Source organism: Podarcis gaigeae (assembly GCF_964106915.1).
Source record: "Podarcis gaigeae genome assembly, chromosome: Z".
Lineage (NCBI taxonomy): Eukaryota > Metazoa > Chordata > Lepidosauria > Squamata > Lacertidae > Podarcis > Podarcis gaigeae.
This window is the reverse complement of record NC_139691.1, coordinates 3,875,982-3,899,862: the sequence shown is the minus strand read 5'-3', so window position 1 is coordinate 3,899,862 and position 23,881 is coordinate 3,875,982. Positions and strand designations below refer to the sequence as shown.

Sequence of the window (23,881 nt, the reverse complement as noted above, 5' to 3'; positions counted from 1 at the left end):
AGCTCACCCCATCGCAGGGATTCAAACCGCCAACCTTCTGATTGGCAAGTCCTAGGCTCTGTGGTTTAACCCACAATGCCACCCTCAACCCTTTACCATTCCTTAAAGGGACTTAAACTTATTCCCTGGAAAGATTCAAATTCTGGAAGTGGAAAAATATTACAGCATACAAGTTTCCTGGGGACGCAGGTGGCACTGTGGGTAAAACCTCAGTGCCTAGGACTTGCTGATCGTAAGGTCGGCGGTTCGAATCCCCGCGGGGGTTGAGCTCCCGTCGTTCGGTCCTATCTCCTGCCCACCTAGCAGTTTGAAAGCACTCCTAAGTGCAAGTAGATAAATAGGTACCGCTTTATAGCGGGAAGGTAAACGGCGTTTCCGTGTGCGGCGCTGGTGCTGGCTTGCCAGCTGCAGCTTCGTCACACTGGCCACCTGACCCGGAAGTGTCTTCAGACGGCGCCGGCTCCCGGCCTCTTCAGCGAGATGAGCGCGCAACCTTAAAGTCGGACACGACTGGCCCGTACGCGCAGGGGTACCTTTACCTTTACAAGTTTCCTAGAGACCCACAAAATTAATCTGGTTTTGTCTTGTTCTTCGCCAGTGTATTCATGTTCCCCCACCCCATTTTCCATGGTGCTCTAGGTGAAGGATGTGCTCTTCTGTGTCTTCACAATAACCTTGTGTGGTAGGCTTGGCTCAAAGATGCAGTGACTAGTTGAAAGTTACCCAGAAAGCTTCAAGGGCAAGTAGGCTTTTTAATTTAAAATATTTTTATCCCACTGTTCCACATTTATTATCAAAACGGCTCATCTTTTTTAAAAAAAACACACACAACAGCAGCAGCTCACTTAAATAATAAATAATACACAATTTGAAGCCAGGTATCAGCATTCCTAGGCTGAGATGCTTAAACCGTTTTCCATTCAGAATTTTGCTGTTCTTGTTCTTGTACTTCTTCTTCTTCTTCTTCTTCTTCTTCTTCTTCTTCTTCTGCAGCAGCAGCAGCAGCAGCAGCAGCAGCAGCAGCAACCCATCACAAGCTTGTAGAGAATGTAACAATTAAAGGAGACCCAAGCTCAACTGTTGAACCCTAGTCAAGGCTGAACCAAGGTGGGACTACACCCCCCAGCAAGAGCCAGGGATGATGCAGGTTATAGTTCAGCATCATTTGGAAAGCCACAGGTTCCTCATCCTTCGTTCAGAGGGCTACAGATGACAGCAGCTGCATATTCCAGACACTTTAAGCCCCTTACCTCTTTTTCGGCAAAACACAAGAATCTGAGGTTAGCTGTTGCATGGGCTGCTCCAGCCCCTTTAAACACTACTGTCCTCCTTTCCTGTGTCCATAATAAGCTGCCATCAGACCACTGGCTCATCCAGCTCATTATTGTCTACAGTGGCTGGCAGCAGCTCTCCAGGCTATCAGAAATGGGGCAGTCCTAGTACTACCTGGAACAGCCTTTCTCAGCCTTGGGTCCCCAGATGTTGCTGGACTACAACTCCCATAACCCCTGACCATAACCCCTGTTTCCTGCTTGGCAGGGGGTTGGACTCAATGGCCCTTGTGGTCTCTTCCAATTCTATGATTCTATGACCACTGGTCCTGCTAGTGTGGTAAGAATTTACCTCTATACTACCTCTGTTACCCAGGTGAGTCACCACCTTTTAAATAAACGACAGAACCAAGGAAACTATTTCAAGTCCAGCATCCAGATTTAGGGACCTGGCACTTTTATTTATTTTATTTAGCTATTCTATTTCAATAGGACAAAGCTCAACTCAATGTGCCAGTTGAGAAGTTCTGCCCCGAGGCACTTCCGGACAAAAGCTTGTTTAGTAGTTCAAACACAGCTAACAAAGAGTCACAAGACATATTATTCACATACGTCAGGAAAGATTACAGGTAATGGGATAGAAAACACATACGGCGTGTTCCTGCTCTCTACCTCCCCTGCTATCCCCTTGGCATTGGCCAGAAGTGCCTAGGCCTTTTGCCCATTTTAGGTATTGATGTCCCACGTTGCCCTGGCAATCTAGTCTATGACCAGTCTTTATTGACATTTCTCCATCTATCTTTCAGGAAACTTCTACGGATTTCTGCTTAGCACCCTGGTACTAACTCATTCTGCCATTTGTGCCACTTTCAAGGTCAGATAAGGAGATGGAGTGCGGCATCGGAAGGAGAGGCTCACAAACGCATATCTCACAAAAATCAAGCCTAATACATTCGAAAAGGTTAAATGCAATTGAAGTGAAACACTGAAACATTATAAATAAATAAAATACACCTGGGGTCTCTTAATTCTTGTATCACTAGCTACAGATGATGGGAGTTGTAGTCCAGCATCTGGGGACCCAAGGCTGAGGAAGGCTGACCTGGAGGATTGAGCATGGGGCCTTCTGCATGCATAGCAGGTGCTCTTCCACAAAGCTGCACATCTCCCTTTTGTAGCCAGTGGTTTGCAAAAACTGAATTGCTTTCTGTGCAAAAATTACAACTTGAGGGGAAAATTCCCACAATACAAAAATACAAAGCCATTTCCTTTACTTTAAAATTTTCTATGCACAACGGCTTGACAACGGAGATCCTTAGTTTTATTTATTTCGCTCTTGGAAAACAAATATCCAGGCTGCAAATCCTGTGCCATTAACTCACCCTCTTGCTCTTGGGCAAATACAATGCTTGGTTTTCCCCCCTGTACTGGAGGTATATAATGCTTTATAAAAACTACAATAAAGTGAGAATTAATAACTGTAACCACTCTAACGCCTGTCATTTCTGAATTTGTTCCATTGTTATGAGCATGTGTAACTCAAGGCTGATGTCTCTGCTAGTTGTTTACTTGGGGTGAGGTGCCGGAGGTCAACTGGAACTATTTATTTACCATGTGTGTGGAACTTTATGACATGAGTGTCTTTTGCTCGCAAGCAGGTTACAATGGGAAGCAAATCACACACAGGAGAGGGAGGTGGAGGCAGGATTTGCATTCAGTTTCGTATACCATGGGGTTACCTCCAGCAGGAGCTGTGGACCAAGGGGGTTGTGTCAAAGGCACCGTTGGAAAAGGTATGTTTTGAAGAGGGATTTGAAGCTGCATCATGAGGCTATGCACGGAAGCTGTTCTTGGCATGAGGGAGAAGAGAGGGCAGCTGAGTGGTTTGCAAGCTCATACCTCAAATTTCAAATACAAAACTGATTAAGATTACATAGTAGCATGAGAGGCACCCTGCGCATGGCCCGGGGCTAAGACCAGGCATTAAGAACAGGTTCCAAGATTGAATTCTAGCTGTAGTTTTCTTTGCAGGATAATCCCTATCTGTTAGTCAAAGTAGGAGGTGCTGAGAGCCTTTCCCCTCCAGGGATGCCAGCAGTGGAAGTGGCCACCCCACACTCTCACAAACCTACATGCCATCACTTCTGCTCTATAGCACATGCTTTCCCACAGGTGCACTCAGCTGACATGCACAGAACAGCTACCTCCCTGCTCATCAAACAAGGATTTGATGACTGGGGAAGGGGCAGTGTGTATGCCCATCAGAGTGCTGTAAAGGAAAACTGCCCAGTTTGTACCTTACAGAAATATGGGACATGGCAAAATGGTTTGTTCAGCTTCCCCTCCCTCCCGAGCATGTGGGGGCACAAGGTAAAATCATTGGCTTAGTGTAACACCTGAACAGGGAATTGTGGTTTTTTACACCAAACCACAATCTGTAGCTGAGGTTTGTTTTAATGAAACTAACCACAATCTCCAGTTCACATGTAACATTAAGCCATGCATCATGATTTCTTTCATTCATATGCCACCGTGGAGGGGCAAAGTGGGTGGAAAGGGGGTGTAAGTGGTAAACCATTACCTATGGTTTACTTTGACACATGAACCAGGTTGTTTCATTTAGTACTATCATCCCAGGGAATGATTGGACTATAGAAGTGCCCAGACAGCTCAATCTATCTTTCTGCAACACAGTGCCCTCCAGGTGTTTTGGACGACAACTCACATCATCCCTGACCACTGGCCATGGCTGGTGGGAGCAATAGTCTTAACATCTGGAGGGTGCCATACTTGGGGGGGTCCCTGTAGGATGGACAAGACAAGGGTAATGAGACAACTATTTCCCAAGTGAAGCATCCACACAAGTCATCACAACTGTTAACGCTGAAACCTAAGCCAACCGTTGTCATGTTGTTTTACTGGAGATGAAGAGTCTGGTTTCCTAGTACTTCAGAGGCCATATTTCCCCAGATCATAGCCAACTGGAGCAAGCAACAACGTGGGTCTTCCTGCAAGTCCTTTTGATGTTGCTTGAATTGTGGACGAAGCAAGCAGCGTTTTTATTTAAGAATCTAAAAGCAGAAAAGTGGCATGCTTCTTCTGCAGTGACAGAGCTCAAAAGAAACTCAAGTGATTTCCTGTTTCCAACAGAATCTCAAGGACCACCTCAAAGCACATTGCAGATCAGAGGAGATCCTTGGCCCAGAATTAAAACAGAGACAACACCAACCAACACAATGCAAACTGTGAATCATCACAGGAACTGTAGCATTGGTACCATTTACTCCTATACTCAGAATCGTTTCACAACTTTTATTGTTTATTGTCACAACCATCCTGCAGAGTAGATCATTTCAAATCTCACTTTACACATGTGGAACTAAAGTTAACATGGAGAGCAACTTGCTCAAGGCCACCCAGTGAAGTAAGTACATGGCTGAGGCAGAACCTGAGTCCAGAACACCCAGCTTCAAATGAAGCACTCAGGTCTCTGAAACACATTGCAAAACTTTGCGACAGAACAGTGCAGAACAGACAATTTGAAAAGGGAAATCAATCGCATGCATACGCAGCTGCTGCTGCAGAACAGGATCAAAACAACAACAAACAAACCTATGGTCACATAAAGCATCCTCAATAAACACATGAGACATAACTGGCTGTGTTCTTAGATAAATACGGTATACTATTCAATGTATCAATTTGTAAATTTCAACAGAATTAACTCATAAAGTTCAACAAATGAACAAAGCAGAAGACCCAGTGGATCAGATCATTCTCCAGTCAGTTCATGCATTACACAGGTCCATCTGTGTAATGGTGTCTATTCCACCTGTCTGTTCATAAAGTCCAAACAATCCACATGAAAGGTGGTTACACTTCCACAAAATCTTTTCACAGAGTCTAGACAAGGATGTCCAGAATACTGGCCTTCATCAGTAGTTAAAGCACTAAGTAATGCAAAAAAATACAATGTCATGATCTCACACATTTTACAGCAAAAATAGTATCAAACAATAAACAACTGTACATCAAAGGGACCTTGTGCATGAACTGAATGATCTGATCTACTGGATCTTCTGCTTTGTTCGTTTGTTGAACTTTATGAGTTACTTGTGTTGAAATTTACAAATTGATACAATGAATAGTATACCTTATTTATCTAAGAACACAGCCGGTTACGTCTTGTGTGTTTATTGTTAATGCAGAACAGGATCAGGCAGTGCCCCCAGAAGATTAAAAAAAAACCAGAGCATCATAGAATTGTAGAGTTGGAAGGGACTCGACCCTCAGAGTTTCTTTTTCTTTAAAAAAGGGAGGCAAAAGTGCACTTCATAGGCATCAAAATTCAGAGTAACCATTTGTGAGCTGGCTCTAGATGGGTACTTTTAAAAACCTTTTAAAACCGAACTGAAATCCATGCATGGTAAATCAAGAGCAGATAGGCTGAGGGTGTCTTGCATCTGCCATCTTCCTTGAATGCCCCCCATATCCCTTAATGACTGTTAATGGCTGCAACCTGATCCAAGGCTTGGATTGGAAGGAAAAGGAGATCCCCTCTTTGATCACAGACCTTCCCCTGCTGCTGCCAAGGAGAAGCCAGCAAACAAGTGTGACAGCCACAGTGAGCTCAGCCGTTCCACGTGCAAAGCGGCTCATTTTCAGCCATTTGTTCCATGGTGTGCGCCTCCTGGAGCAGGGAAGAGGGTGACCAAGTGCAGAAATTATTTCGATCTTCTTGGACAAAAGAGGCGAGAGCTGAACCACTGGGTGGGAGGAGCCAAGTGTCAAAAGGGCAGACTTCATTAAAGAAAAGGAGCTAATGAGAAACCAACTCTGATCTGGGGTGACAGCCAAGAGAGCAAGGAATGTTTATGCCTGGGCCAGGAATCCCTTTTGCAACACCAGCACAAATATTCTTTTTCATACTCCCAGCAGTCTAACCACCATGCAAGGTGGAGATGAAAACAACGTTATCTTGGTCTTGGAGCAGATAGTCCAGCTCCCCCTGAATGAAGAAAAAGAAAGCAAAATGAGAATGATTTCTGTATCATTTACTTTATATGAGAAATGGGAAGTGTTCAGCTTTCCAGATGTTGTTGGACTTTAACCTCTATTAGCCTGTCTGGCTAACAGTCAGTGATGATGAGAGCTGGAGTCTAGCAAGATCTGGAGAGCCACATATGTTCCCCATCCTTGCTCTATACGTTGACATCTTAATGCTTTAGCTTCTGTTGCTTTTATAGTAAGAGCAGCCAAAACTAGACCAGAAACCTGTTTTGCACTGCGGCCAGTCAGATGTCAGTTCATTTTCAGGCCAAATTCAAGGTGTCCTAATAATTTTAAATGTTAATAATAATAATAATCCAAGTTGCACTAATAAATTATTATTACTACTACTACTACTACTACTACTACTACTACTAGTAGTAGTAGTAGTAGGAATGCCTCTAGGAATCCCACAAAATATTTTATTTAGTTCTGGTGTCTATGCACCACATTTCTTGGCATGAAGCAGCTCATACACAAAATTTAAAAAACAAAAAAAACTACTAAAAACCATCTCATTACAATTCCAAAACTGAGGTAGTCGTACACAAAAGTTCAGAAATCCAGGCACCATTTCCTCCCTCCCTGAAGTTGAGGGGGAGCCAGTCACTCTAACAATGGTCAGCAAGAGAATTTGCAACACAGTTCCAAATAAACAAGATCCCCAAATAGCAGAATCCATACAAACCATCAACTCCCAATCTGCATCATTGATCAGCACCAAGATTCCAGGCCGCCTGCAACAAAACAGAGAAGCTGTTGACAGAACAGGGAATAAGTCTCTGGAGGAGGAGGGGAAGGGCTGTCACTCAGTGGGAGAGCACCTGCTTTGCATGCAGAAGGCTCCAAGTTCGATCCCTGACACCTCCCTACCTGAAACCCTGGCAAGTCAGTTATGTAGACTACACTGAGCTAGGTGGGCCAATTAGGAAAGGTACTAATCATAGATCTAGAGCAGTGGTGTCAAAACTTTTTTCAAAGAGGGCCAGATTTGATGAAGTGAAGGGCTGTGAGGGCCAACCAAAAGGCGAACCAAAGTTGTTAACTTTTTTTTTAATAAATTTTTTATTAAGGTTTCCATAATTTTATAACAACAAAGACAAAATAAAACAATACATTAGACACAACAAACAAAAACAAGTACAATTTCAAAATCTTATTTTCTTGTAACTTACTTCCCCGACTTCCTTATACTTCCCCTTTCCGTATTCCAATTTCTAATCAATTATTCAGCAAATCCTTCCCTTATTTTAATCTTAGATTTAAACTTTACTTATTCTCTTTAACTTATCCTTTTCCGCTAATAACTGCTTATTTTCTAATCCAACATCATTTTAACACTCATTAATTTTGCAATAGTTCTTTAAATAGTCCTTAATTTTTTTCCAATCTTCTTCCGCTGCTTCTCTTCCCTGGTTTCGGATTCTGCTCGTCATTTCTGCCAGTCCCATATAGTCAATCACCTTCATCTGCCATTCTTCCAAGGTGGGTAGATCTTGTGTCTTCCAGTACTTTGTGATAAGTATTCTTGCTGCTGTTGTAGCATACATAAAAAAAGTTTTATCCTTATTTAACACCCCCTGGTCGACGATACCCAAGAGAAAGGCCTCTGGTTTCTTCAGGAAGGTATATTTAAATACCTTTTTCAATTCATTATATATCATTTCCCAGAAAGCCTTAATCTTTGGGCATGTCCACCAAAGGTGAAAAAAAGTGCCTTCATTTTCTTTGCATTTCCAACATTTATTGTCTGGCAAGTTGTTAACCTTTTTTTATGATTTTACCCCAAAGTTGTTGAGCTTTTCTTAGGATTTTACCCCAGTTGTTGAACAGCTTTTTTTTAGGATTTTACTCCAGTAAATAAATTGCCACAGGGGCAGGATTAAACTGACTGGCGGGCTGGATTAGGCCCTCTAAATGGACTTTGGACACCACTGATCTAGAGGGTGTCTTGTAGGTCAAGTCCCTTCCTTGAGGCAGGAAATCCAGAGATCTAGAGCAATCAAAGCAGACCTAGTCATCAGCTGTCCAGCGTCTGCAGTGAGGGAGAGTCCAACTCTAAGAAATTAGTTCCAGTGTTGAACTCTTAATTTGCAATTAAGAGGCTTCTCCTAATGCTCAGCCCACATCAGTCATCCTGTAACTTAAGTCTATTAGAGCTAGTCTTTGCCTTCTTCTGTACAACAGTCCTCTCGTGCCGAAAAGACACCACCACATCTCTCCTCAGTCTTGTCTTCTCTAGGCTAAATATGCCCAGTTCATTCAACATTTGCTTGCTGGACTTGTTTTAATACAGGTCGTATCCAACTCTGAGTCTACTCTAACTGAGTATGCAACTGTACTATTACTGCAGTCCTCTGGAACTCCTGAAAGGATATTTATCTACATCCCTCTTAAAGTGTGGCGTCCAAAAGAGAGGACCAGATTGGTTACCTTCTTGTGACTTGAGAGCTGCCTGTGCAGCCTAAAATCACATTCAACTTTTCTTTTTCTTTTTTCAGCATCATGTTCAGCTTGTGATTTACTGCAGTTAAAGCTTATTTTAAAAAGAAAAAGAAAAAATCCTCCATTTCTTCAAAATGACTTTAATATGGCTAACAACAGTAAACTAAAACACTTCCGAGTCATCCCGATATCATTTTTACATGTACCACAGCCAAACATCTCCCATTATATTCATTATTTAAGCCATTATTTAAGCCAGATTTAAGCCAGATTTTGCTCTGGGTCATTGTGCTCTCTGAGCAAAAGACTTTCAGACCTTCATACATTCTCCTCTTCCCAGAAATGATGAAAAGCCTTTTGAATGATAAAGACCTCCAAACTTCAGATTAACACCTGCCAATTCTTAGGGAGTGGAATGATCACAGAATGAATGCTGTCTGCTGCCTGCCAAAATGCAAGCACAATTTTGAGCAAAATTTGAAATGCAATGCAGAAAAAGGCAATTAAGTCGCTGAGAACTATACAGTGGTGCCTCAGGTTAAGAACTTAATTCATTCTGGAGGTCTGTTCCTAACCTGAAACTGTTCTTAACCTGAGGTACCACTTTAGCTAATGGGGCCTCCTGCTGCTGCTGCACGATTTCTGTTCTCATCCTGAAGCAAAGTTCTTAACCTGAGGTACTATTTCTGGGTTAGTGGAGTCTGTAACCTGAAGTGTCTGTAACCTGGAGCATCTGTAACCTGAAGCTTATGTAACCCAAAGTACCACTGTATAAGCTTTCATTTTTGAAGTTTCTGGATCTCATGCTTGCAGACTTGTGACTGAAAATGTACAGCATCTGAAAAGCAGCCTTACACCTGGTCAGACTATTTCTCCATCAAGACAAATTCTACTTACTGATGGGAATGATCTGTTATTGTCAAATAGAGATACCATTGGAGATTGATGTTGGGACTTTCTACATGCAAGGTTGATGCACGGCCACTGAGCTATGGCCCTTCCCCTTCTTCTGCCATGTACTCATCTGCTTACTCCTGAAAACTCAGTACCTGCTCAGCAAATGAGATATCACTAGATGCTGCCTTAGCATTTTTCGAGCTTAGGTTATCTTCACCTCCTCCTCATTATTATTATTATTATTATTATTATTATTATTATTGTTATTATTATTAGCACAACTAGTAGTAGTATGCATATAACAATGCAAATGTTTGAGAGATACACAAACAGAGAATGCCCTGCTTTTTTGACATCATGTGTTCCACAGACTAGCTCTATTCCATCTTTAAAACAACTGCAGAGATTAAGGATCTTGAAATCTGCATTCAATACCAAATTTCACGCTGGCATGGTGTAATCACAGAATACATCCAACAATGACCATTACTTGCTCCTATGCTTGTGTATAGCTTGTGTGCTAAATATACATCATTTCCCTAATTCATCAAATGGCTCAAGGTTTATTTATTTATGCCACCACTTCTCAGCCAAGATAGGTTCCCAAAGCAGTTTACAGACACTCATGATCCACCACAAAATACTGAATCTAACCCCCTCTACAAATTACCCCCCCCCCAAACCCTGCATTGCTTCATAGGAAAGGTGATCCAGCTTCTTTGCCATTTCAGTGGTCTTTTTGCTGGCTCTACAACACCCTCTTGGGATTGTGTGTATGTGAGGCAGGGGGTGGGGTGGGGAGGCTGACCGAAATGGCACTTTCCCCTCTCCCACAAAACAATCCCTTCTGTTCTACAAAGTGTTCTGAAGGGGAGGGGGTGTAATGAATTAAAATAAATGGAAGAAACTGCAAAATGGAGGTGATGGGCACTTGCCCATTGCAAGCTTGGAGAGGAAGACCAAATTCAGAGGCAAATTGCCCCAAAGATGGTTGTGAACCAGTGACAGCTTTTTCTCAACACCACGCAGCCCAGTCCCGTAATTGAAATCTGTTCCCTGCAAATCGAGCACAGGGGCAGGTTAATGCGGCTAGAGTGAGCAACTGCAGCCACTTCGCTAAATGGCTGTAAACAGGCAGGATCAACTGTGAAGCCTTGGATCAGAGACAGAGGGATTCCCCCTCTTCTGACTGCCAACAATTGTCGCTGCCAGGAGACTTGGCGCACGCTCCAGCTCACCACAGAGCAGTGACGAATGTTAAGTACGCAGCCGCCCCCACTCGCTGCAGAGGAGGGCTCTTCCCTGCTCCTAGAGGATGGCAGGGGGTGGGGGAGGACTCCCAGGAAGGCTCTGCTAGTCAGCACTTCCGTCTTGAAAAGACAGAGGCGGCGCCTGTGTGAACATAGGTGGCAGAAAGCACAAGACATCATGTGATGCTAAAGTGGGGTGCTGGTTGACCGAGCCCATAAGAATATATGAGGGGTTTATTTTCCTTTTTCTGCTGTACTAGAACTGCTGTGGGAGCAGGGCTATCTGCAGAAATTCCACAGCCTGCACACAAGGCATTTGCTGGCTCAGGATTTGCTAAAGGCCACCCATCTAGATGGCTTTAGAAAAGGTGACTAAATGCTGCAATGCGATATCCCAGGGGGTGGGGGCTTTTTTTTTAGTCTGAGGGCCGCATTCCCTTTAAAGCAATGTTCCAAGGGCCATATGCCAGTGGTGGGTGGGGCCAGAGGCAAAAGTGGGTGGAGAAACAAATGCATTTTTCAGCTGTGTACAGTAGGCTGTACCCCAACCCTCACCACTCTCTCCCCTCTCTATCCAGGGAAGCAGAATGCACCCTCAGAATTAAAGGACAAATCTCAGCCAAGCAAAATACACTCTAGGAGTGTGTGCACCCTGGGGAGAGGGGTTGGCGCTGGCTGGGTAGGAGCTTGTGGGGCTCCATTTGGGCCCTGAGCTAGAGGTTCCCCACCCCTGCTGTAAAGGTAAAGGTAAAGGTACCCCTGCCCGTACGGGCCAGTCTTGACAGACTCTGGGGTTGTGCGCCCATCTCACTTAAGAGGCCAGGGGCCAGCGCTGTCCGGAGACACTTCCGGGTCACGTGGCCAGCGTGACAAAGCTGCATCTGGCGAGCCAGAGCTGCACACGGAAACGCCGTTTACCTTCCCGCTGGTAAGCGGTCCCTATTTATCTACTTGCACCCGGAGGTGCTTTCAAACTGCTAGGTTGGCAGGCGCTGGGACCGAGCAGCGGGAGCGCACCCCGCCGCAGGGATTCGAACCGCCGACCTTTCGATCAGCAAGTCCTAGGCACTGAGGCTTTAACCCACAGCGCCACCTGCGTCCCTTACCCCTGCTGTACCCCCTTGTAAATGAGAACAAACCCCAGTGAATGCAGAGGGCCTTACGTGGGAGTAGGCATGCCTAGGACTATGGAGTAAGGCAATTTCATGGAGCACAAGAAATCCACCAACAGCTAAACGGAGTCACAGCATCCCTCTAAATCAGGAACAGCCAACATGGTGTCTTGCAGAAGTTGTTGCGACTCCAACTCCCATCAGCCTAAGCCAATGGTAAAGGGCTATGGGGATTGCAGTCCAACAACATCTGGCTGTCCCTGCTCTAAATACTGGTTGATTTTTAAGGTGGGGGAGGCAAACAAGTGGAGGGGACAGCTGCCTTCATATCCAGCCTTCCTGGGGACATCCAGAACAGGACGATTTCTGGGCAATCACAGTTACTTACACAGAATCTCCCTGCACAAACAGTTCTGGCCTCTCTTTCAACAGGTTCTCTTTAATCCACACCAGCAGGTTTCGAACATCCCCTGCAATAATTTTTTTGAGGGGTGGGGTGGGGGATGGGGGAGAAAAAGAAAAGAAAGAATTAATTTGGATTGTGCTTTAGCAGCAGTGCCCAGGAACATTTTCTGCCCATATGAAATCAGAACACGGTATTGCTAACATTTCTTCCTACCCAGATAAAAGCTGATTAAGAAATGAAAGTTGTCACTGCAGTAATGCCAGTGAGCGGAAGGAGCTACCTGCAAAAGGACACTGGACGACCAGGTTGATGCCACCTCATTGCTTTCAAGTATTTGCAGGGGCACCCCATCATCTCACACCAACTCCAGTCTCATTTTATAAGCACCCCATGCACACATCCAGAACCCTGGCCTGAGGAAGTGGGGAAGGGGAACTAGAAATAAAAATAGAAAGGGAAAGTGAAGAGGCAGCTGTGGAAGGGGTAAAGCACCCACTTCCAACCCACTTCTCCTCTGCAAAGCACACTACTCAAATGCCACGGTGGGGGGTGGGGGAACGATAAAGGACCCCTGACAGTTAAGTCCAGTCGCACACGACTCTGGGGTTGCGATGCTCATCTCGCTTTACTGGTCAAGGGAGCCGACATACAGCTTCTGGGTCATGTGGCCAGCATGACTAAGCCGCTTCTGCCGAACCAGAGCTGCGCATGGAAATGCCGTTTACCTTCCCGCCAGAGTGGTACCTATTTATCTACTTGCACTTTGACATGCTTTCGAACTGCTAGGTGGGCAGGAGCTGAGACCGAGCAACAGGAGCTCACCCCATCTCAGGGATTCAGCAAGCCCAAGAGGCTCAGTGGTTTAGACCACAGCGCCACCCGCATCCCTGGGGGGAAAGGTAGCGGTTTTCAAATGCAAGCAGTCCATGGACATGTTGTCCTGCCTTTTGACCATGCATAGTATACACAACGTTTGTTCATGTTTCATTCTTCTCAATGATGGATTCTGTTGCAATGGCAGGGTGGCTTTTGGTTCAGGTTTGCGGGATCTACTTTTGGCAGTATTCAATGAAGTTTTCTTCAGAGTAGACCCACTGAAATCAATGGGACTGACTTAGTCATATTCATTAATTTGTTTTTTTTATAAAAAAATATTTTTCATTTATATGCATTACATGAATTATTCAATCATAATTTTAACATTTTTGACTCCAACTCCCTTCCCCCTCTTTCTGTGGTTCTTTACATTTATTTTTGACCTTTCCTGTGTGCTCCAAATTATCTTAATTTATTCTTTTATTTATCTATTCTGACATACAGCTCATATATATATATATTTGAAACTGCAGGTTTTTACAATCTGTTTACACTTTGTTTCTAAATACTCAATAAACCATTTCTATTCCTTTCTAAAAAAATTGTTATCTTGATTTCTTATTCTTCCAGTAAGAATGGTTTCTGTAACCATTCTTCTCTCATCAGGACCTCTTCATCCTTCCATTTTTGGACATTCTATTTGTGGTCACATACATAAATAAATTTCTATACTGTTTAGGTAGTTCTGATCCCATAATTTCCAAAAGAAAAGCTTTTGGGTTTTGTTTTTTTTAACAAATGTTATCTTAAACATCTTTTACAATTCATTATATATCATTTCCCAGTAAGCTTTGACCTTATTAGAAGACCACCACATATGGAAAAAGGTACTTTCTTTTTCTTTACATTTCCAACACTTTTTTATTTTTATTTATACTTTTGCCAATCTACTGGATGTTAGGTACCATCTATATAACATTTTCATATAATTTTCTCTTAAACCATAACATGCTGTAAATTTTATACCCATATTCCATAATCATTCCCATGCTTCCATTTCTATATTATGACCAATATCCATTGCCCATTGTATCATTGAAGATTTCTCTCTTTCATCTTTTGTGTCCTATTCGATAACATCTCATACATTTTAGACATCACTTTAACATTAACAAGTCTCTCTCTCTCTCTAGTTGTGGTAGTTGTTCCCCAAACCCCTGCTTCATATTCTTTTTTAAAAAATTAATTCAAATGATGCTGCTGTAACCATGTTGTTAACATCCCTGATAAATCCTTAAACTCTTTTAATTTAAGTTCTCCACTCTCATGCTCATTAATTTCAACAGGTCTCCTCTTGAGTAAAACATGGTTGAAATACCATCCTTTATTCTTACGAGAACCCCTGAAATATAAAATGGCAGCTCAGGCAAATGGACATACACTAAGAATTAAGGAACTTTACATGCCTCTGAGAACGGCTCAAACCAGGAATTTGTGATCAATGCCAGAACCAAGCTCACCAATTCCTTTCCCCCCAAAATACACTCCTGTTCCCCATTTTAAAAAATAACCTATTTTTTTGGGGGGGGGGACTTCTTAGTTGCTAGTTTAAAGGAAAGTACTTCTTCATGCAACATATAGTTACAACTATGGAACTGGGTCCCATGGGAAGGCAGTGATCACCACCATCATGACTGGAGAGGGCTATCAGGGCTACTACCCATGATCCACACCGGAAGGCAGCCACGCTTCTGAATACCAGTTGCTGCTGGAAAGCACAGGAGGGGATCTCCAGCAAGGAAGACTACTTTGCCAGTTTCCTCTCTCATTCTTTGAAAAATCAACAACAGCCCTTTGTCTTTGCCCTATTCCTTATTAAAATCCATCCTATATCTTTCTATTTAGAAAGCTGACAAGGAAGATGGGCACTGTGGGTTGCGGTAGCATTAAGGGTGGGAAAGAGAGAAGAAATGGGTGGCAGGCTGTTTTTCTTTTCATACAATCAATTTGACTGAGACAGCCAAAGAACAATTTATTTTAGATGGTGATAGCATCAGTTCATTTCCTACTGGACAGGTGAGAAGCAACAGAAGAAAGAGAGAGAAAATAATTTGTTAAAAGGATTTTAAGAAGGTGACAAGTTGCCAATGTGGAATGTTTTTTGTCTTGGAGTCTTGCCTTCATATTTTCACAACTTTCCCTGTTTTTAAAGACGCTCATCCACAAGCAACAATGTTCCTTTATTATTATTATTATTATTATTATTATTATTATTATTATTATATACCTGAAGTGTACCTGAAGGAGTGTCTCCACCCCCATCGCTCTAAGGGTTTCTGTTGGGAGCTGCCCAGAGTGGCTGGGGAAACCCAGCTGGATGGGCGGAGTATAAATATTATTATTAATATTAATACTCCACCCTTTTCCCTGACAGGGAGTCAAGGAGGTTTACAGATAAAACTAAGAACAGCTAAAAACACAGAAAAAACCCCATTAAAAATAATTAAACATTGATAGAGTTAAAGCGCGCGCGCGCGCACACACACACACACACACACACACACATTTTCATCCATTACTGCAGCCTGTGAACAAACTATTGGATACCAAACCAAGAAACACCAGGACTGGTTTGATGAGAATGACAGAGAGACTGAACCAATAACTGACAAGAAAAGGAAGGCCTTTCAGATCTGGCAAAAAGATATAAACTACGCCACTAAGAAAAAAATCTATGTCAATGCTAAGGTTGAGGTTCGAGGAAGAACCAGAGAACTAAAGAACACCTGGTGGATAAAAAAAGCTCAAGGGATCCAGTACTTAGCTGACACTCGTGATGCACAGTTTCTTTACAGCCACAAAGACCCTCTTTGGGCCAAAAAATCATGGCATATGCGCCCTACGCTCAACAGACGGTACCACATTACGAGCATCTCCTTAACCGCAACTCCCCCGTAGCTGCCAAGATCCTCTCACAAATTCCACAAAAACAGATATAGAGATGAGCTTGCAGTATCTCCAAATCTGGGAGAGTTGTGTACAGCTATTAAACAAATGAAAAACAACAAAGCCAGTGGACCTGATCGGATACCTGCCGAAGTCTTCAAAGTGGGTGGAAGAAGTGTGTAGGAGAAGAAGGGTGAGACAATTCAGACAAAAGCCACAGAAGTCAAGACAAAATGGAAGTACTGCTGTCTTGGTAGCTCAGTCAGAAGAGCACGAGACTCTCAATCTCAGTCCCATGAGGTCCAGCTCTGAGGGCCTTCTGGCAGTTCCCTCACTGCGAGAAGCCAAGTTACAGGGAACCAGGCAGAGGGCATTCTCGGTAGCAGTGCCCGCCCTGTGGAACGCCCTCCCACCAGATGTCAAAGAGAAAAACAACTACCAGACTTTTAGAAGACACCTGAAGTCAGCCCTATTTAGAGAAGCTTTTTAATAGGTTTAATAGGTCATTGTATTTTAGTGTTTTGTTGGAAGCTGCCCAGAGTGGCTAGGGAAACCCAGCCAGATGGGCAGAGTATAAATAATATATTATTATTATTATTATTATTATTATTATTATTATTATTATTATTTTGGGCAAAAGATTCTTCCATTACAGGGGGCTGGACCAGATGACCCTTGTGGCCTCCTTCCAACTCTATGATGCTATGAAAGAGGCACCATCATGATGGTCAAGCTGGTCACTAAGGAGGTGGCTGAGCAGGTGCTGCACCTATCCTTCAACTGCCTCCTCTGACCCCCTCCCCGTGGACTACCGCTTTCACCCTGACATCACCCTCCTATCTTCTTTCTTTCCTCCCTCTCCGCTCCCCACTCCACTCGTAAGAATGAGATCATTTATCATACTGACCACGGCCAAGCTCCAATTTGCTGAGGTCACTAACTCCGGCCAAGCGTCACCTTGCCTACATTCTCAGCCACCGTAGTCATGACAAAGCTCTCCCACCCTCACCCCCGCCACTTGCCTCTGTCGAGCCTCTTCCTTTATTCCGGGTTGCATGGATGGGAAGAGCACTTACAACCTCCAGCAACTGACAGATGACTTATTCTTTCAATACTGGGGGGGGGGGGGGCAGGGAGGACAGGAAGCCAAGCACCTCCCCACCCCCACACCAATGCATTGCTCTGCAAGAGATGGGCCCTTTGCCCAAGAGGCTGAATTAAGGGCACTATTAAGGCAGGAGCATTACCAAACCAGATTACTCACAAAATAATCCAGTGCGTCTTCACATTTTGATTCCCTCCTCCCTGAAAAAATACCCAGATGGTTGAGTTCCATAAGCAAAGCAGAACAGAGCTGGGGCTTTCTGGGTGGGGGTGGATATGCTATAAGAAGCCACCTTGTTGCAGGCCAGGCCAGGGGTGGACTTAAGTAATTTTAGACTCTGGACTTAAATAGAACTCTTTAGATCAGTGGTTCTCAAACTGTTTACTCTGGGCCACACTTTCAGAATAAAAATTTACTCATGTCACACCAAATTTTTTGATAAGAAATTCATTGGGAAACATAAAGAAATAACTCCTAGTAGTGCTTGATTTATAATACAGAACACAACTACTTTATATGATCATAGACCATACTATATCCAGAAAGTATAAAACAATGCAGCTAGTTAAGAACATGAATAATTCCCAAAATAAAGTAAACAAGACTCTTAAATATGTACCTTAAGTATGTCTACAAACTCAGTGAGAGGCTTTGGCCAGGCAATCTCATTTATATTATGTCTAATTTGAGTTAAACACACTCTCATCTCACAAACACAAAGAAGCCTTTCTCTTTTCTGATCTTGATACTATACTATACTATACTATACTATACTATACTATACTATACTATACTATACTATACTATACTAGTGATGGAGAACCTTTTAGAGACTGAGGGCCCAAACTTCAACCCAAAACCCACTTATTTATCGCAAAGTGCCAACATGGCAATTTAACCTGTATATCTCATTTTTTCGGTTTGTTTCACGTTTCTTCTTTATGACTGCTGTTGTAATGATTAATCCTTCACAAAAGTTATTGTATTACATTCTTCATTAAATTATCTTTCCACTGACATATAATTTTATGGTATAACTCGGTGCTTTTTTTCTTAAAAAATGTTTAGGGGTACTCTCATTTTGACTCAGGAAAATCACCACCGGGGGGAAATATATACAGTTCAAATCGGGGGAAATAAATACAGTGAATTTCTTCTCCCGTTCAATTCACAAAATGTTTAGGGGTATGAGTCCCCCTGCGTCCCCACAGGAAAAAAAAGTATCACTGTACTATAATACACTGAAATGCTTAAATGTTTCTATGATGGTCCTTTAATCTTCCTGCTACACTTGTGTGTTGAACCTAAGTGAAATGTTCCCAAAGACCTGCAAACACTGTCTTGATAGTCAAGATAACCGCAGAAATAATTTGTGGTTGTTGTGAGAATAAGCTCACATATGTTTACATTTCCTTGCTTTGATATATGCTAATTGGCTCGCTTGATGTTGTGCTTATTCTGTGGACAGTGGGATGCTGGGCTCTGGGCCCAGGAAGGAGAGAGGCTTTAGAGAACTGGCCACCTATGGTCCCACCAACTAGGCATGATGGGAGATTCTGGGCAAACTGATATGCGCTGCTTTATACACTGAGGCTTTATGAACGCTTACTTGGGTGTGGACAAGTCATGGCAAACTCTCACTGCTGCTGTGTCCATCCTACATCTATAGTAGCAGCAAGGCCTGGCAGGCTGATTTACTGGTAAGTCTTTCAATTAATACAGCACTAGAACTGATCACTCTAGCAATCCCTTTGAATCCTTCTTTCATATACCTGCACCAAACAACTCCCATGAGCCCACCTTTGAGTCAGTGGATCAGGACAACTTGCCACCCTCTCCTGCCACACCCTTTGAAAACCACTGCTTTAGATGATATTACTTCAAAATATGTTAAGCTGAACCTTCTACATTTGGGGTGACCATCATCATTCACTTCTGGTGAATTGGCTGGACCCTCCAGCTTTCTTAAGCAGGTAAGCAGAAGAACTTATTTTTTGCCTTTGTTTCCCACTTTTTTCTCCAAGGAGTCCATGAGTCCCCCCCTCCTCAGTTAATCCCTACAATGACCGTCCGAGGTAGGTGAAGAGGCTGTGATCCACTCCAAGGTCACCCAGCGTGCTTGATGACTGAGTGGGGATCCAAACCCTGATCACCTAAGTCACACCACATGGGCTTTCCAGAGTACTTCTGCTATATAAATTAAGCAGCTAAATAAATATGGGGAAAGCAGAATGTCCCTTAGAGAAGGATCTGAAACATTTTCCTTGAAGCTTGAATTTGTTTTATTCTGGATTGTTTTGTTGGAATTTTAAATGTGTTGCAAACCACTCTGAGGGACACGGGTGGCGCTGTGGTCTAAACCACAGAGCCTAGGATTTGCCAATCAGAAGGTCGGCGGTTCGAATCCCCACGACGGGGTGAGCTCCCGTTGCTTGGTCCCAGCTCCTGCCAACCTAGCAGTTCGAAAGCACGTCAAAGTGCAAGTAGATCAATAGGTACCTCTCTGGCGGGAAGGTAAACGGGGTTTCCATGCGCTGCTTTGGTTCGTCAGTAGTGGCTTAGTCATGCTGGCCACATGACCCAGAAGCTGTACGCCGGTTCCCTTGGCCAACAAAGCGAGATGAGCGCCACAACCCCAGAGTCGGACATGACTGGACCTAATTGTCAGGGGTCCCTTTACCTTTAAACCACTTTGAGATTATTTTCCAAGATAAAGCAGCATAGAAATGAAATGAATTAACAATAATAACAACAATAAATTCTATTTAAAAAAGTATGGCGCCTAGACATTCTGTGGTGGCGACCATAACCAAGGTTTAAGGTGCCATTTGGCAATTAGCTTATCTATCTGCGTTTCTCACACTGCCAGCTCCACATATTACATTCAGTGGTGTGATTCACTGGGTAGCCTGTTTGATCCGAACCCAAATTATAAACCCACCTTGGTCAGGGCTTCTCTCCCAGTTTTAATTCCCTGTTCTGTAAAATGGGAAGAGGGACCGACTCCTTCAAAGGGCTGTTTCAAGAATGGGGGGAAATCGCAACATGTGACACAGGGCAAAAGTATTTTCAAAAACCTAAGGTCACTATTTCAAGATGCAAACCGCCTGAAGCAGGGACCTGCCCCCTTGTAGTCTGTAAGATGCTGCTACAATAACAGCAAATTGTAACACATTAAAAAGTGTGTGGATTTCTAATTCATACAATGTACAGATTTACTATCCGGAAAGATTATTCAGCTTTTGTTCCTGGCCCCAATGTTCCTAGTCTTTAAGGCTAAGAAGATACATTGGGAAGTATATGCATGCATAGGAAAGGCCTGTTTGAGAGGAGGAATAATTGGCTGTTGGGAGTTGGGAGCAGACAGAACTTCTGGGGGGTAGGAAGGGGGCTCAGTGGCCTGCATTGCTTTGTGCACATGACCAACAGAAGAAACACGATGCAGGGCTTTCTTTCCAAATGGACCATGGGGTTCAGCTTTAAATGACAACAGGGAGGTAGGAATGGTTAAGAGACAATGACTGGCCCACAGTCACCCAGTAAGCTTCATGGCTGAGTGGGGTTTTGAACCCGGCTCTCCCTGGTCTTATTCCAACATGATATGCAAACTGATTTGGATGAAAGCAGTATATAAACCCTACTAAAATAAATATAAATAAACAAACATTCCTACCCAGCTTTCCCTAAACTCTAGATGTCCTCCAGATGTCTAAAAGTCTGGGACGTTGAGTATTACAGTCCAAAACATCTGGAGAGCACCAGGATGAGGAGGGCTGCTCTAACCACTGCACCAGGGTTGGCTTTTTCAGTCCTTGGGTCAGACGCCCCTCCAAGAGCTATGGGCCTGCAGGGCATGGAAACAAATGGTCCTTCTTTTGCCTTTGGAGAGAGCATCTCTGAAGATCACTTCTCAATCAGGCTGGTGCACCACTTTCCATGGCTTGGTAGGCTAGATGAATTTTAAAAAGTGATCTTGGGTTTCAATAACTTTGGATCTTAAGAGGATGCCTTGTGTTTCTCTTCAGATGGCACCTTCTGTGGATAGATTTGTGAGTACTCAATAGAAATGAAAATTAAAAACTGCTGCCCAGCTGGGGCCACCCTTTTACAACTATAATCAAAATATTTCAGTTTATTAACTAACATTTTGGGTGATAAACCTAAACTAGCTGCATAGTTTATCCCCCATTTAAGAGAACTTTTATTTATGAATTCTTAGGTCTTCGCAGTGAAGTGTGTTCATTGCTTTAATTGAATTTTTTCTTTGTTTGCTTACTGTCACATTGTTGTTGTTGTTGTTGTTGCTCTTTTACTTAGGACTGATGGTAAAGCTAGTTATGTGCTTATTTCTGGTGCTTCATTCACTGCTGTGGGCTGAACCAACTTGGTGGGTGGGAAAGAGGCATACAGTCAAGTTGAATTTAAAGTCCCAACAGGCTCTGGCAGATGGGCAGGGGAGAGGCATCTTCCAATACTCCCTTTAGGACATTCTCCTCAAGGGCAAGCAGCTTGATTAGCTGACCCACTGGGCCTGTGCATGGAAGTGGTGGCCATCTCTGATGGTCTTCTCCACCCCACAAGACCCACCAAATCAGACTTCTCAGCTTCATTGCGGAAAGCCACTGAGAGGGATGGATTGGGGGGGGGAGCAAGGGAGATTTACAAGTGAAAGGGATTGAGAATGGAGCAGTTTGTGGGATAAAGAGACTGCAGAAGGGGCTTTACAGATGTGCAGGGGAGGGGCGGCTCATTGTTTAATTAAGCAGAAAGTGGCTCTTTTGAAAAGCAATTTTGCACAGGAGCCCCCAGCTCAGCAAACAGTCCCTGGGAGGGAGGGCAGGGGAAGGCGGGCGAGGAACAGCTGGCACCACTAACCGTGTGAACTAAACCCGAGCAACTTAAAGGGCTTGTGGACCTCCTACAAACTTGCACACAAATACACAGACACACCACCATCCCTTCCACCATCCATCCCACTCACACCACCACCAATTCACCCTCCTACCACCTTTAGGTGTCATACCAGGACGGTGGGGATAGAGAGGTAACCCTGATTGATTACTGTGCTGAACTCTAAAGGAGCTCAAGGCAGTGGCTTTTTCTTCCAGGATGCCTTCATTCAACACAGCTCCCTTCCAAGGAATGGCATGGTTGGACCACACCAGCAGGACCAGCTCCTCCTACTTGCTACGGCAACCCGCTTGCCCACCTGCCCCTTGCTCTGGTCCAGATGGGGAAAGCTGGCAAACAAGTGCCAGAGGTGAGGAGAAGGAAGAAGAGCTGTCCGCCCACCTGCTTGCTCAGCAGTGGCAGCAACTGTGTGGCAGAGGAGCAGCAGCAGCTGGCAACAGTGACTGTGAGGGAGCAGGCTGGATGAAGGCGGGTGGGCCCACTGAAGGCACCTTGCACAGTAGCCCCCAGAAGAAGCTTAGAGCTGGCCCTGGGTGTCCCCTCCCTGACCCTCTTCTTACCCTTCCCACAGCTTGGCCAAAGCCCTCCTAGGGATTGGTTCCCGAGGGCCTCACCCTTTGCCTCCCACCCTCTCATCAAGTATGTGGCTGGGAGCAGGGGACAGCCAAGACAATCTGTCTTAGGCCATTTTCTTTCTTGTGCAGAAGAGAGAGAGAGGCTTGATTTGAATAGCTGACACGCCTTGTAAAAGCCCCTGAGTCATAGTTCAACTACTGTTCTCCAAAAGGCCTTGCAGGAAAAGGCTGAGAAAGAGTGTCAGTTGATTATTACCAAATAATCGAAGCGTGCATGTGGGGCGGGACACTCTCTGGTAATGGGGAAATTCCTTGTGTGGCCTAGAGAAGGCCATCCCACTTATGGATGTGAAGTTTCTGTAAGATCAACCCTGCAAGGTCATTGGCATAATGTCCCATCTTGGCCACCACCCTCTTTTAGCCTCGCACTCAACAGCTGCTCCTCTCTTGGAGGATGGGTCTATACATGCCACACAACCTGCCATGTAGTCCTAAACTAACCTGCTGTCCCCTGGTGAAGTGAAGGGCACTATCATTAAGAAGGCCATTAAGACAGCCATTAAGAACCTACGAAAAGCCCTCTCATTCCTTGTCAGGCACGATGGAGGGACAAGAGGAGGGAGAGGGAAAGGTGAGCCTATTTTGGACACCAAGGGCAAAGTTGTCCTACATTTCAAGTTTATGTTTGGAATGATCTCTCTGTCTTCAAACAGTTGCACACTGACAGCTGCAGTTCAGCATGAAAACCTGAATTTGTTACTACAAGAAAATCCGGGGGAATTCTAAGATTCAGAAGGGAACTATGCAGAAGGGGGACATGTTAAAAAACCAACACCACATATTTTTTCCCCCATGGCTTTTGAGGCAGCTTGTTAAACAACAGCACAGAAGGCCCACAGTCCAGTGGAAAAGCCTGCACTCCAGTCCCCATCAGCCCCATGAAGTATGGACCAACTGCCCAATGTGGAATAAAAGAGCTTCCTATATGCTCCTATCAAACATACCAGCAACTGAAAGAAAATAATAATTCTAAATAATGAACAGAAGAGCAACAAAGCAATTGAATCAGCCAGAAGTAAAACTACACCACCTGCTGTT

General features: G+C 44.0%; 1 protein-coding gene and 1 long non-coding RNA gene across 2 annotated transcripts in view; one reads left to right on the top strand and one right to left on the bottom strand.

Annotated features, from left to right (window-relative positions):
- Positions 1-1,588: 1,588 nt before the first annotated feature.
- Positions 1,589-5,864, top strand: LOC310836560. Its single transcript, XR_014560147.1, has 2 exons — positions 1,589-1,651; positions 2,078-5,864. It is a non-coding gene; the product is annotated as an uncharacterized lncRNA (long non-coding RNA).
- The window catches only part of URM1 (ubiquitin related modifier 1), a 33,318-nt gene continuing 14,006 nt past the window's right edge, over positions 4,570-23,881 (bottom strand). Inside the window, exons 3-5 of the mRNA XM_083721915.1 lie at positions 12,413-12,494; positions 7,009-7,057; positions 4,570-6,279 (exon numbers count right to left, since the gene is read on the bottom strand). Of these exons, the coding sequence (XP_083578041.1) occupies positions 6,211-6,279; positions 7,009-7,057; positions 12,413-12,494 (200 nt within the window). The 3' untranslated portion in view covers positions 4,570-6,210. The remainder of the gene's footprint in view (positions 6,280-7,008; positions 7,058-12,412; positions 12,495-23,881) is intronic.